Here is a 14,459-nt window from a genome sequence, read left to right on the forward strand (position 1 = left end):
GATCAAATTGACCAAATGTGGCCCCTGAGCCAAAATGAGGGTGGGACACCTGATCTACACTTTGGGGAAACAAGGCACAAAAGTAGCCTGTACATGCAAATGAACGCAACTTAATATTAATACTTGGCAAATAGGAGAAATTACATTAACAGAAATCTGTTTAACCTGACAATTAAGAAACAAATCTACATGAGGCTTAAAAACAAGACACGAACACAGCTCAGCTCAGTTAAAGGTTTGTTTTTATTCAAACATGGAATCTTAAAATGCCGTCTTTAAGAACACAAAACCTTTTGTGAGGTCATCAATCCGACTTGAGTTCAAATTCATGATTGGTTTGCTGCCGAGGACAGGTGTTCTTTTGCCTTGCACTGGCAATGAGCGATGGATGTCGGTGAGAGCCAGACGATAGCCCCACCGCTGAAGACCATACCAGGCCAATCCACTGGGGGCACCCTCGCTCACTAAAACACCCCTTCTCTCTCTCTCACACACATGCACACACACACACACACACATTCAGGCCAGTGGGTAGGTGTAGCATGAACAGTAGGGTTTCAACAGGAGCGAGGACAGGGGGGGAAGTTGCAGTGCTGTGTCTATGGAGGAATATTATTGCAGGTCTTTATTTTGACAGCACGCGTACGACACGTTTAATAACAACATTACGGACCCCTCATGCAGGGCAGATTCCAGAGCGCCAGATGGTGACAGCAGAGGAGCATCATGGGAAATAGATGCAGAGGTGACTTGTGGGTAATGTAGGAGGGGATGATGGAAGGGGGTAAAGGCACTTCTGAAAATAAAACCCAAAATGAGGGACCAATGCAAAGAACATGGTGGGGGGGAGGGGAGGTGAGGTGAGGTGAGTGAAGTGGAAGTATATGTGTTCGAAGCTGCTTGGAATGCATTGGCTTCAAGGAATGAACAAACAAAAAACAAAATGGTGCCCATGTAACAGAAATGTGTCAGGAAAAAAAAAAGAAACAACTTCAATTACTCAAAAATAATAAAGGGGGGGAATGAAATAATAACAGAAGCACAAAATAAATCATCCTCCATCTGCATCTTCAGCCATTCATGACCATCCTGACGAGCTCTGCAGAGAGAGGAGACAGAGAACAGAGTCAGTACACTGCATGACAGAGGAGGGGACGCAGGCCCAAACTACAGCATAAACTCCACGTCAACACAAAGCCCGTCACAGCTCCCTTTATGGTGAGGGGGACAAATCGCTGGACTGAATCCATAGGGGACCCTTGCCAACCCCTCCCACCCTGGGACAAACTTGAGCTTCTCCATTATATCCCTGGGACAAACTGTTTACAGAGTCTGTAAACTCTGAAAACAGTCTGTTAACTATTTTTGGTCCGGCGGTGCAGAACCTAGGCCGGGAGACGAGAGGGAATTCCTTACCATAATTGCACTTCGCTGTTGTGGAACTAGAACTTGTGCAGTAGTCTTATCTGATTCGATATAAAAAGCTAAAAATATCTGAAAATAAATTGGGTGAATTTGATAACGCCCAAGGACGCACTGAGACTAAATACAATTAAAGTCGACAACACACTCTGCTTTGTGTGCAAATTTCCCTTTGCTAATACTCATCGCCTTTTTTGTCCCACGTGGTATGCTGTAGCAGGGGTCTGGTCCGCCCCCACACCATGTTTTGTCACCCTTGCACACCACCCACCACCACACATGCACACAAGACAGACAAACATCCGTTCAACTATTTATCCATAGTATATCCACAGTCAGGCACAGCACAGCGGAGAAAATGTTGAAATAAAACAGCCACAGTAGAAGATGTACAGTAGTAGTTAGAGGATGGTCTATAACAGCAGCTCCTAGTCAGTCAGCCAGAGAGCTCAGGACGAGCGGAGTGGAGTTGGAGTGGAGTGGGGGAGGAGAGGAGCGAGGAGCCCAGAGCGAGGAGCCCAGACCGGACCAGACCAGACCAGCTCTAGGATTCAACAGTCAGTCAGAGTTAGAGTTAGGAGTTAAGGAAGGTTCTCCAGCATTGTCCTCTACCGCACGAAGAGGAAGAGACCAGGCTAGGCTGAGAGATGAGAGAAGAGGAAGGGGAGGAGGGCGGTGGGATCATGAGATGAGACCGGAGGAGAGGATGAGGTGAGGCTGAAGAAGAAGAAGAGAGGGGTAGAAGGAGGGGGGCCGCTAGAGGAACAGCATGTAAAGCACAGTACAGTTCTTGAGGAGGGCGCTAGGGCTCAGCCGCGTCCATCAGTCAGGAAGTAACAGAGGCCAATGGCAGAATCTGGGCAGCTAGCGCGGGAGGGGAGGGAGGGAGGGGTGGAGGTAGAGGTGACTAGATACACCCTGGGTAAATCAGCAGAGAGAGGTCTGATGGTCTTGGGGACATTACACAGCCTCAAATACACATGGATCAAGGACACACAATGACTACATAAACACTGCATGCACAGTTCAACATCTTTCAATATATGCAAATTTAAAGGACTGCAGGTAAAATATCCAAAACAGAACTCAAATACACCATCTAATACATTTTTCAATGAACCACCGTCACTATGTCCCATGAGTCAACAGCATGTTTTGGGGTGTGCCCAAAACATGCATGACAAAGGCTGATTCCACTGGCTGAACCAGTAAGGCAATGCACCACTCCCAGCAAAACCCAAGCAGCCCAATCCAATACACCAGCAGACCCACTACACCACCGCTTGCCATCAGCTTCATGACCCTCAGGTACCACTGCCGATAGTAAGGCCACGCCACACCCCTCTTGGTCAAGCCAAACGCACTTCAGATCAAAAAACAACCAATGGGTGATGATGAGGCACGATGCATCTCTCTGTTGGCTCCCATTTTGCCATTTTTCGATCTCAAGTCTGGGCTGAGTTTCTCAAAAGAGAAGTTGTTAGCCTGTTAGCAACTTCGGTAGTTGTCAATGGGAAAACGCATTGAAAACAACAAAGTAGCTAATGTAGTTAAGCAACTTTGGTTTCGAGAAATTCATCGCTGATGCGACCTGCCAGAAGGGATGTGACTTGCACTCTCTATGATGACCTTGATGCCCTCCAGGCTCTCTGCCATTTCCAAAAGGTAAAGTACCCATCACCTCCACTGCACCCCACCCTCCTCCTCCTCCCTCTGCACTTCAGTAGTCATGTAAAGCCCCTGAGCCTGAGCCTGAGCTCAGCCAGTGCAGTGGTGGCAGAGGGGGTTTGCCCATCACATGCACAGGGCATGCCACAGCCACAGCCACAGCCACAGGCAGAGCCAAAGCCCAGAGACATGGCCACATTCACAGCCATGGTAATAGCGCAGGGCTGCTTTAGGACCAGGAAAAAGGTAAGAACTAGAGTTAATTATGAGAAAAGAAAGGGAAAAGGAATGGGGGAGAGAGAGAGAGAGAGAAAGGGAGACATGGGAAGGGGAAAACTAAGATAAAAAAATGAAAGGAGTTGACTCAAAAACCTCCACGCTCCACACACAAAAATCTATGAGCCACTCTGTCCTACCGCAGCGGCGAACCTGCAGGCAGACTCACACCCCCGAAATACTTCCAAATCAGACTAGAAAATGAGGCCATCTTCAGAGATGAGATGACCTCCATATGAAGTTAAATGGCGCAGGCTTTGGGGCTACTGGGGGGGGGTGGAGGCTGGCTGCAGGCTGGCGGGGGAGGCCTGCGGTCGGGCCTGGTGCAGGTAGTGGTGGTGGTGGTGGAGGAGGTACAGTAGAGGCTTTCTCCCTGCTGGAGACTCTCTTGGTGAGGGGGGGGACTGCTGCTGGACGTGTGGGTGAGTAGTGGAGGTGGGGGGGATGGGTGGGATAGAGAAGGAGGGATACAGAGATGGAGAGATAAAGAGAGGTAGAGGGGAGGGACGGAGGGATGTGATCCCGTACCCGGCACTCAGCCTGCCATGATGTGGCGAACGAACGCTGTGGAGGGAGAACAGGTCACAGGAGACATCAAACAAACGTCAAACAGACAGCCATCAGTCATTAGCCCCACTTCATCCCAGGCATCGGGTTTCGTTTACACTAGGCCATGTTACATGTAGTCTTGGTCTCCCCCTTACCGCTAACCTACAATTCACCATTATGTTTAAAACTACTCTCTTATAGGGGGGCACTATGGTGCAGCGCCCTAAGCCCCCCCCCACTATGGGTTTGCATGCCCATGGCAACCCAAGTTTGAATCGCTTTGCCAGCCCTGCCCCATCTCTCCCGCTCTCTCTTCTTTGACTGTCCTATAAACAATAAAAACACAAAAGCCCTTAAAAAATACTTTAAAAACCCATCCCCTTATTTTCTGAGGAATATACTGTAAGGCAGCCTGGTGATGTCAACGGGACAATGACCTACTGCCATTTGGTTGGTTGGTTGCCATGTCAATCAGTCTTTGTTAGCATTTCCAATTTACATGGAAGTCCGATAACTCTTATCAAGCACTTAAAGGCAAACGTTGCAACACCACGTGGGCCCATAAAAGAGCACTAATCTGTTCAGGTTAAGAGGAGTTCTTCAGAAATCTATTGGGCGCCTGTCCACTGAATGGACAATGGGAGAATTCTTTTTCTCAGGCTTAAAAGACAAATGAGATCTTGCACAGTGTGCCTTTAAGTGCCTTGAATAGTCTCTAGTTACCAGCACGGTTTTTAGACAACGAACACCTCCATGTGGAATGTTACGCTTGATAGCCACTCAGTTCCAGAATCTTGCCATTCTGAACCGCCACGGTTATTCAGAGCACATGCTGCTCACATTACATGGTTAACAACAAACAAACACATGACACTAGCGACAGGCAAACAATTGGTTAGACAGTTTTGTTACCGGCACTGCTTGAGTCACAAAATGATGAAGTAGAATGATGCTTTGAAGAGCTTGTGGACCCCAGGGAGGTATTCCACTAAGCTGGTTCAATAACAAACCAGGTGAAGCTAACCTTGAGGTAGTGGTAAATCATCTAATAGAATACCCTCTGGTCCTCGTTTTCTTAACCAAATGACACCCAAGGGCTCTTTATTAGCAGGTTTACCACTTACTGCAGGTTAACTTGGCAAGGTTTATCATTAATCACGGTTATTGGAATTACCCTGCAGGAAGAATAGCTGATGGGGAACTCCTAAATACTAAGAGCAACAGCCTGTGCGTGTTGGTTTGACTGAGCTCACCTTCGTAGTTGATGCAGCCGTTGGCATCCTCGTGCCCTGCTAAGAGTGTCTCCACCTCCTCCTCTGTCATCTTCTCACCTGGAGCGAGAGAGAGAGAGAGATAGCGAGAGAGAGAGAGAGAGATAGAGAGATAGCGAGAGAGAGATAGCGAGAGAGAGAGAGAGAGATAATGAAAGAAAGAAAAGAAAGAAAGAAAATCACTTTTATTTCTTAGATCATCATATTCCAGACATCTACTTCAAATATATAAAGTAAGAAACCGTAATTCTCTGTGAAGCGAAAAATCCAATTGGGCAACATTCCACAGCTGTTATGACCGTCTATACTAGGAATGTTAAACACAGCACTCCATCCCACACCCCCCATGTTGGGAATCAAAACTGATGTCCTTCAGCCCTTGCCGTGCAAAAAGTAATTTGCCCCCCACTACCAGTAAGGGACCATCAAGCCATGAGGCTGACCTGATTTGAAGAAGCCGTTAAAAATAACCCTTACTCCAATCTCTCCCTGCATCCTCAACCAATCAAAAGTCTGTAACCCCTCTTCCTCATTCCCCTTGACCAATCACAAGGTCCGTACCCCCATCTCCTTTCCCTCAAGCCAATCAAGTGATCAGGTGACCCAGCGTGGTGAATATGTGACAAAGCTCACCCTCATCTTCCCTTAGCCAATCAGACAGCCCGTACCCACCAGTCATGCTTCCTCTCAACCAATAAGACGATCTTTACGTACCCAGCGTGGTGAGGACGTGACGCAGCTCAGCGCCCATGACCGTGCCGTTGCCCTCCTTGTCGAACACCCGCAGGCCCTCCACGAAGTCCTCAAAGGAGCCCTGGTCCTTGTTCTTGGCGATGGCCTGCAGCATAGGCAGGAACTGCTCGAAGTCCAGCATCTTGTGGTTCATCTCTGCTGGGGAGACAAAAAAAGCTAATGTTAGCTGCTGTAATGCGGCCAGATATTTGATTAAAAAAAAAAATAAAAAAATAAAAAAAGGAGAAAAAACATCCAGCTCATCAGATAAGGTTTTATGCACTTTGTAGTTGAACAACCAATCCCAATCAGAAAAGAGGTCATCTGTTCATCTGATACAGGGGCCTTACAAATGACCCCTGTCCCTTCATGTATAGTATGTGACCACTACTCACCCTCGGCTTTGGGGTTCCCCAGGACCTTGAGCACCTCTGCGTTGACGGGGTTCTGGCCAAGTGCCCGCATGACGTCCCCGCACTGGCTGTAGCTGATCTTGCCATCGCCCGTACGATCGAACAGCAGGAACGCCTCTTTGAACTCTGAGGACCGCCAGTCAGAGAGGGCCAGAAACGCATCGGTCAATGGGAGAGCTTGTTGTACACCATAAATGTATTAAAATTATGCTTAGAAGAGGAGGAACAGAGGGGAAGAAAAAAGTGAGACAAGACATGGTTTGAAAAATGAGAGGAAAGGGGGAAAAAAGCAGATGAGAACGAGAGCAGAACAGAAGCCATGTGTGGACTATAACTTTAGGGGGTTAATTCAAATCAAGTATGTGGGAGACATCTTTGACATGCATGTGGATGCACACAGGTGAACCTGACACTACAGACTTGACGTCAAACTGACCTGGTCAACAACACTCATGCCTGACTCCTTAAAGACTAAATATAGAGAGGAGCTTGTGGAGAAGAATATGAGCTGCTCAGACACAGAGACAAAAGGAGACATATCAATATTAATGCTGGACGGTGCCTGGCTGCTGCCTTCACTACGTCAGTGACACAAGCCGAAGCTGAAAAGCACACACCTTCGCTACAAGATAGCACGTGAGGAAAACAATTAATACGCTTACTTGACATTGCTAAAAAAATAGACCTCACACCCATTGTAGTGCACTGTGCACCAATAAAGAAGCAATAAAAATGGGAGAGTCCTTCGGTCATCACCATAAATGCATATCAATATTCACAAAAGTGGCTGGCTGCCCTTTTTTACATTACCTGACACATTTTATAAAAAGTTATTTAAACTTATTATTTACAGGGTATTGGTTTCAGTCCCTGGAGCAATGTAAGGTTGGGTGCCTTGCTCAAGGGCACTTCAGCCATGGATGGAGGTGTAGGGAGAGGTAAGGGTGGGGATTTGAATCTGTAACCCTCAGATCTTAAGTCCTCCTACCTAACCACTGGGCCATGGCTCAAGCATCTTGGGCAACTGGGAATGCTCATTTGTTCACCAGAGAACACACTCGTAATAACCCAACACATGTCGTAATCAGGGGTGATGGTGAATAAAAATCCTGAGCCTGAACTTTTTCCCCTGCTCTAACGACGACGACAAGATACTGCATAGTGACGTAACGTAGGCCTATTTTGACACATTATTCAAACATTTAATAGCCTGTGTATGACCATTATTCAAGCCTGATAGTAGAAGAAAACCCTGAACCTCTAACACTTTCTGAGATAAGAATAACCTAATGGCTAATTATCATCAATGTTTTTATTTTTTGCAAACTCTGTCAAGTCTGAAATCAGGCATGGCATCAGCACTGCATAATTCACATAAACTTAGTTTACTACACAGTAGTAGAACATGGCTCTAACATGCTCCTCATCAGCATCAATAGTAACGGCTGGGACTCACTGGCGGACGGCCTTCATGGCGGACGGCATTTCATGCAAAATAACCACTCGTTCACTCACTACAGTTGTGCAGTGTGACAGGGCCCGACTTTCATCGACACAGATCATGGTCACTACTTATACCAGTGACCATGTCTTCGCTGCCCAACTGAGCTAGGCCAAAACCAAAATGCTGCCTTGTTCTCCACATACAGCAGCGCAGTATAACAGGGTGACAAGTCTACCCTCATCCACATCTCAACATTAGCGCCAGTGACTGGCTGCTCGCTCGTCTTTGCTACGTGCTCCTCTGGCCTGGTAGTATTAGTAGTAAGCTTATTCAGTCTGCTCGTCTGAATGACCTAGCACTAGCCGTAGTACTCGATTGGTCTACTCGTCTCAGTGACCTAGTAGTAAGTCCTGTATTCTCATCAGTGGTAGTGTAGATAGATACTAGAGATCAACATTAATGCCAGTGACCAGCTGGCTGTCTTCAGTCGCTCTGCCAAGTGACCTGGTAATAATAGTATTCTCCACTCTGCTTGTCTGAATGACCTAGCACTAGCCGTAGTACTCGATTGGTCTACTCGTCTCAGTGACCTAGTAGTAAGTCCTGTATTCTCATCAGTGGTAGTGTAGATAGATACTAGAGATCAACATTAATGCCAGTGACCAGCTGGCTGTCTTCAGTCGCTCTGCCAAGTGACCTGGTAATAATAGTATTCTCCACTCTGCTTGTCTGAATGACCTAGCACTAGCCGTAGTACTCGATTGGTCTACTCGTCTCAGTGACCTAGTAGTAAGTCCTGTATTCTCATCAGTGGTAGTGTAGATAGATACTAGAGATCAACATTAATGCCAGTGACCAGCTGGCTGTCTTCAGTCGCTCTGCCAAGTGACCTGGTAATAATAGTATTCTCCACTCTGCTTGTCTGAATGACCTAGCACTAGCCGTAGTACTCGATTGGTCTACTCGTCTCAGTGACCTAGTAGTAAGTCCTGTATTCTCATCAGTTGTGCAGTGTGACCGGGCCCGACTTTCATCGACACAGATCATTGTCACTACTTATACCAGTGACAGTGTCTTCGCTGCCCAACTGAGCTAGGCCAAAACCAAAATGCTGCCTTGTTCTCCACATACAGCAGTGCAGTATAACAGGGTGACAAGTCTACCCTCATCCACATCTCAACAGTAGCGCCAGTGACTGGCTGCTCGCTCGACTTTGCTACGTGCTCCTCTGGCCTGGTAGTATTAGTAGTAAGCTTATTCACTCTGCTCGTCTGAATGACCTAGCACTAGCCGTAGTACTCGATTGGTCTACTCGTCTCAGTGACCTAGTAGTAAGTCCTGTATTCTCATCAGTGGTAGTGTAGATAGATACTAGAGATCAACATTAATGCCAGTGACCAGCTGGCTGTCTTCAGTCGCTCTGCCAAGTGACCTGGTAATAATAGTATTCTCCACTCTGCTTGTCTGAATGACCTAGCACTAGCCGTAGTACTCGATTGGTCTACTCGTCTCAGTGACCTAGTAGTAAGTCCTGTATTCTCATCAGTGGTAGTGTAGATAGATACTAGAGATCAACATTAATGCCAGTGACCAGCTGGCTGTCTTCAGTCGCTCTGCCAAGTGACCTGGTAATAATAGTATTCTCCACTCTGCTTGTCTGAATGACCTAGCACTAGCCGTAGTACTCGATTGGTCTACTCGTCTCAGTGACCTAGTAGTAAGTCCTGTATTCTCATCAGTGGTAGTGTAGATAGATACTAGAGATCAACATTAATGCCAGTGACCAGCTGGCCGTCTTCAGTCGCTCTGCCAAGTGACCTGGTAATAATAGTATTCTCCACTCTGCTCGTCTGAATGGCCTGGCACTGGCAGTAGTATTCTACTCCTCTAATCATCTCTAGTGACCTAGTAATAGCCCTGCAGTCTCCTCATGTGTAGGAGGAGTCAGGCTGTTGCCAAGCCCCTGCTATCTGATCAGCTTCCCCTGTAAAGCTGGTCATTATACAGTATTGGCAGGGCTGTGGGATAATGCCTGTAATCATGGGATAGGTGATTAACAAAGAGCCCGACTACACTGGCCTACAAAGGCAAAGTGCAGTAATTACACTAAAGCTGACAAAAAAAAGTCTTAAAAAGGTATTGGTATTAGGTTGGATATTGTCGTTACTGCAAACTTGACAAACTTGGCAATGTCTCTAAAACTGGACATGTTTGGCCCGTAAACTTTGTCACAAGATAAAGAAGGAGTGAGGAAGATGATTTTCATTCTAAATTCAATTTTGACAAAATGGTTAGTACTGCACTTTGCCTCTGTACTGCAGTACGCTGTGCTGGCCAGGTGATTACAAAAAGCTCCACTGCAATGCACTGCACAGGGTAGGCCTGGATCCAGCAAACCAGCCTAACCCTCCAGCGAATTCACAACACGCCCATTCACGTCGAGATCAGTTAAGCGTGATACACACCAGTGAGGCATTACAACTCACAGATACTAAAAAGGCACTCAGCGCCAACTCATTACAAGGGAAGCCACACTAGTCTGTGTCGATGATGTCATACTTTCAACAGTGAAGTCAACCCAGGGCAAGCAGACCCTGTGAGTGAGTATCTGGCATGCCTGACTTGCATCACAGTCACAGAACAAAAAGCATTTAAACAAATCTTCTAAAAACATGAAAAACATCAACGTTCAAGTGCCATTACTAAATTGGCTTGACAACCAATGATGTGCCATCTACACACAATACAGTGGCCCATGCCATGTAGCAAAGGTCTTGCTATAGCGAAAAATTGAGGAACAGGAAATTGCCACAGAACATGAGAAGTTAAACAAGACAACAAGATAAAGCTCCCAGTGAGTAAGTGACCCCTTGAAGTGGCTGTGGACTGTATTCCCTCAAGCCCAGTTGCTGATGTTTTCCTCTTCCTGTCGGCTGGAATGCGCTAGTTCCATGCCTTCCTCAGACCAGAGCTCTTTCACCATATAAGGCAGCGTAGGAGAACCGCGGGAGGAGTGAGACTGAGCAATGCTATTATGTCAAGCATGCTAGGCCTACACTAAAACAGCGGACAGGACAACTCAACTCCGGCGCACAAAGCCCTAAAAAGGAAACAGCTGCCGATAGTGACTCAGTGGAGTTGTGGAGGGGTATGAGAGAGAGATTGTTTTGTGAGATAAATTGTGGCTTGTTGCTTCGGTATCAACAACACACAATGCAGCATATTAAGGTTAAGAGCATTATAAAGATTTAGCAAAAGACGCCATGATCGGCCGTGCTTACTATTGCAGTTTGCCTAGAGAACTTCACATTCGCAGCTAGTCACATTCCAAAACACAATGCACACTCACGCCCACATACACACAGACATCTCAGTAGAGTTTGTGAACATTTCTCAAATCACGTTTGTCATCACACTACATATGGCACATCATGTGCCAACAAGTGATGCAGCAATCTGACTGCAGTGAACAGATGTGCTTGCCCTCAGAAATTAGTTCAAGGTTTGCGTTCACTTCACACAACCCACACTGAAAACCATAACAACCAAAGGTGCTATTATTTGCTCCTCCAAGTCATGCGTCAACACACACAAGACGAAACACTGCAGACTTAAAATGGTTGGCACAGGTTTGATTCAGAGATGTGCCTCAATTTACAGCGGTTCTCCATCGACTCACCGTGGATTTGATCCAAGTTAAACTCAATCTGTAAGGGACAGGTTTAAGCAGAAGGGATAGATACAACAGCAGGGAGGAAAGGGAAGTTCAGAGTCAAATCACAAAGAAAAGGAATGGGCATAGAGATGGAATGTCGATAGGTGGGAAAAGAAAAGAAAGCCAAGCACAGAAGACGGATGAAGGAGTGACATGTAACAGTGACAGCGGTTTACTCACCAATGATCTGATCTTCCGAGAAGTCCGACTGTTTTTTAAAAAAAGAGGTTATGGGTGAGCATGATGCGACGTATGGACGGTGCAATGTGTCACTGGAGAAACTTCATTTCACGGTAGCTTTCCATTGGTATTGACGTTTACCTGACATATCATTTTGGTTCATCACGCTACGTTAGCATTTGACTAGCCATTAGGCATCCAGGTAAACGAAAACCAAAACCCCATAAGCCATCTCTAGGACACTGAAGTCATGTCAAAAGACTACAAATACACGAGATTAAAGATATCAACTTGATTGTCAAATACATGAACAGCTGGCTGTCTTTCTAGCTACACTTAGCCTGTCGAGTTAATGTCGACTAGCCAGTTGTTGCTTAGCGGATGCAGCCTTCACAAAACATTGAATTTAGTAGCACCATGTGAAGCTATGTAACACACTTTCTGAAATACTTGGCTTCGACTGAATGGCTGCATTGAAATCCAGGCCACCATTAAAATGTACAGATGTTGAAAGGCCCTTTCTTTGGGTGTGGCCACTTCAAATAATGCCCCTGCGAAACGTCAGTAACCGAAAAGCTAGCAGCCTGCTACTAGTTCTTCGACAATACCACACCAAACCCGCCACAAGGGAACACTGGATGGCACCATTTGGAAGCCGACACAATGCGCCATATATTTCATTAGCTACCTGGTTGCAAGCATATTTAATAAACAGCGAAATATATTGACACAATTAGAAGTGAAATTTAGCGAGCCTACCATGTCTGCGGCTGGGGCGAGGAGAGTGGTTTCACAGACCAAGGGCAGAGGCAGGAATGTGAGATGTAGGAAGTAAGTAGGCCAGTAAATGAAGACAGCCGCGCGTTTGAGCATGCCCAGTAGAGCATGGGCCGGTAACTGTAACTTGAGCCTTAAAGACGTAGAAGGCTTGACAATGCCTCATATGGTGTGATGTTATCATCTTAACCGGCTGTTTATGATAGCTCTTGTTATATAACATGTAAACATAGCTGCGCTTTTGTGAGTGCTGATGATTTGCAAGCCCAGCCAGCATATGTTATTCATTTTAAAGAGTGATGTTTTGTGATCTGTGATAGATGTGCTAGCTACAATGTTGCAGCTGAACCAAAAAAGGAGAGTGGCATGGGTGGATGGCAATAATGGACATGTTGGTGAGTATTGGTGAAAACACACAAGTTGATAGTTTGAAACAGTAGCAATAATATTTACATTTTCTGTTTTGTATTATAACATATCATTTAATGGAAAATAGGCTATGATCTAGACCTAAATACAAACCCCAACTCCGATGAAGTTGGGACGTTTGGTAAACAGTGAATAAAATCAAAATGCTATCATTTTCAAAACATTCAATCTATTCATTAGATGGAGAATAGTGAAAAGACAGCATATTAAGTGTTTAAACCGAGAAAAAATATTCTTTTGGGGGACATATGTACTCATTTCTAATTTGAGAAATCCAACACGTCTCAAAAGAGTTGGGACGGGGATCAGTGAAATTTAGTAAACATCCAAATAAGATAAAACAACAAAGAAGAACATTTCAAAATGAATTGTACTGACGGACAATATAGGTGTCCAGGTATAAGATCATCACAGAGAGGCTGAGTCACTCAGAATTAAAGATGCAAAGGGAATAATTACCATAGTTATTACATACATTTTTGAATTCCCTTTGATTTACCACGATTGAGTGTATATAAGACATATTTTTGTTAATAAAATCATTGTATAGGTTCATGACATCATGAAATATATATTGGCTGTAGTCTCACTCTAATTCCTGGAGTGCTAGAGCTATTGAAAATTGACCATATTAAGAATGCTTAATGCATGAAAATGACACAGGGGTTTAACATTCTCCTAAGCACCTGAGCTCACTTGAAATAGACCCAGAAGACATGGGAAACTGTCCTTTGCTTACAGAAGTCAGCAGAAGTTGTAGAAGTCCATTCTTTTTGACAATAATAGAGCATTGCACATCCTGTGCTACAGTGAAAATGGACCATCCAACTTGTGTTAGTGCTAGCTTCAAAAGTCAGCCTCCATGATGGCATGCGGATGCAGTAGTGCATTGGTTAAGATGTTCTCACTCATCTGTAGAGTTAAATACAGTGCTGAATGGTATAAATGGGTTTTAAACAGCATGAAAAGCCACTCATGCATTATATTTTGAAGGGAGATCTTCGATTACTGCCACATAGTAAGGTCAAATTGCATTCTCTACTATGTTTTAACAGTTTGGCTCCATCATAAGGACCAGCATGTGATAAAATGGTGGGTTTTTGGTCAAGACCTGTCACACTGTAAGCACTACAGAAAGGAAAACATTGCAAAACATGACAAGGAATACACCCACCATTTAAGCTGGTGAAATCATGTCCAAGATAGGAATTAACACTGTTTTTTATATAAAATCATCTCATCGGTTAATGTATTTAACTGTTAAGTGTTGTCTTTTGTTTTGTTTTTAGTCTTCCTCGACATTTGCTGCCATTTATTGTCCCCGTCCCAACTCTTTTGAGACGTGTTGGATTTCTCAAATTAGAAATGAGTACATATGTCCCCCAAAACAATATTTTTTCTCGGTTTTAACACTTAATATGTTGTCTTTCCACTATTCTCCATCTAATGAATAGATTGAGTGTTTTGAAAATGATAGCATTTTGATTTTATTCACTGTTTACCAAACGTCCCAACTTCATCGGAGTTGGGGTTAGTAGTTCACAAGGAAAACAGTGATTTCATGTATCAGACACAACATTGGT

The 14,459-nt window shown here is 45.1% G+C and overlaps 1 protein-coding gene across 3 annotated transcripts; it reads right to left on the bottom strand.

Moving 5' to 3' along the window:
* Positions 1-225: 225 nt before the first annotated feature.
* On the bottom strand, positions 226-12,530 carry zgc:153867 (uncharacterized protein LOC337226 homolog). Of its 3 annotated transcripts, none has more exons than XM_063208208.1 (7): positions 12,430-12,530; positions 11,671-11,698; positions 6,314-6,457; positions 5,901-6,077; positions 5,169-5,246; positions 3,895-3,930; positions 226-1,099 (listed from the first exon to the last, which is right to left on the bottom strand). In XM_063208208.1, exons 1-6 carry the CDS (start codon positions 12,430-12,432, stop codon positions 3,902-3,904), a joined length of 459 nt encoding a protein of 152 aa, XP_063064278.1. In that variant the 5' UTR covers positions 12,433-12,530; the 3' UTR covers positions 226-1,099; positions 3,895-3,901. The 3 variants fall into 3 exon arrangements, with proteins under 3 accessions (XP_063064278.1, XP_063064279.1, XP_063064277.1); XM_063208209.1 differs by having other exon boundaries at positions 5,901-6,074; positions 12,430-12,527; XM_063208207.1 differs by lacking the exon at positions 3,895-3,930 and having other exon boundaries at positions 12,430-12,529.
* Between the last annotated feature and the right edge of the window lie 1,929 nt (positions 12,531-14,459).

Source organism: Engraulis encrasicolus, chromosome 10 (genome assembly GCF_034702125.1).
Source record: "Engraulis encrasicolus isolate BLACKSEA-1 chromosome 10, IST_EnEncr_1.0, whole genome shotgun sequence".
NCBI classification, from domain to species: Eukaryota; Metazoa; Chordata; class Actinopteri; order Clupeiformes; family Engraulidae; genus Engraulis; species Engraulis encrasicolus.

Excerpts from the sequence above, each read along its gene's own strand:
- zgc:153867 (XM_063208208.1), bottom strand. Across the intron at positions 6,458-11,670 it reads CTCGGAAGATCAGATCATTG|AGTTCAAAGAGGCGTTCCTG; the intron begins GTGAGTAAACCG and ends GGCGGTCCTCAG. Across the intron at positions 6,078-6,313 it reads GGGGAACCCCAAAGCCGAGG|CAGAGATGAACCACAAGATG; the intron begins GTGAGTAGTGGT and ends TTGTCTCCCCAG.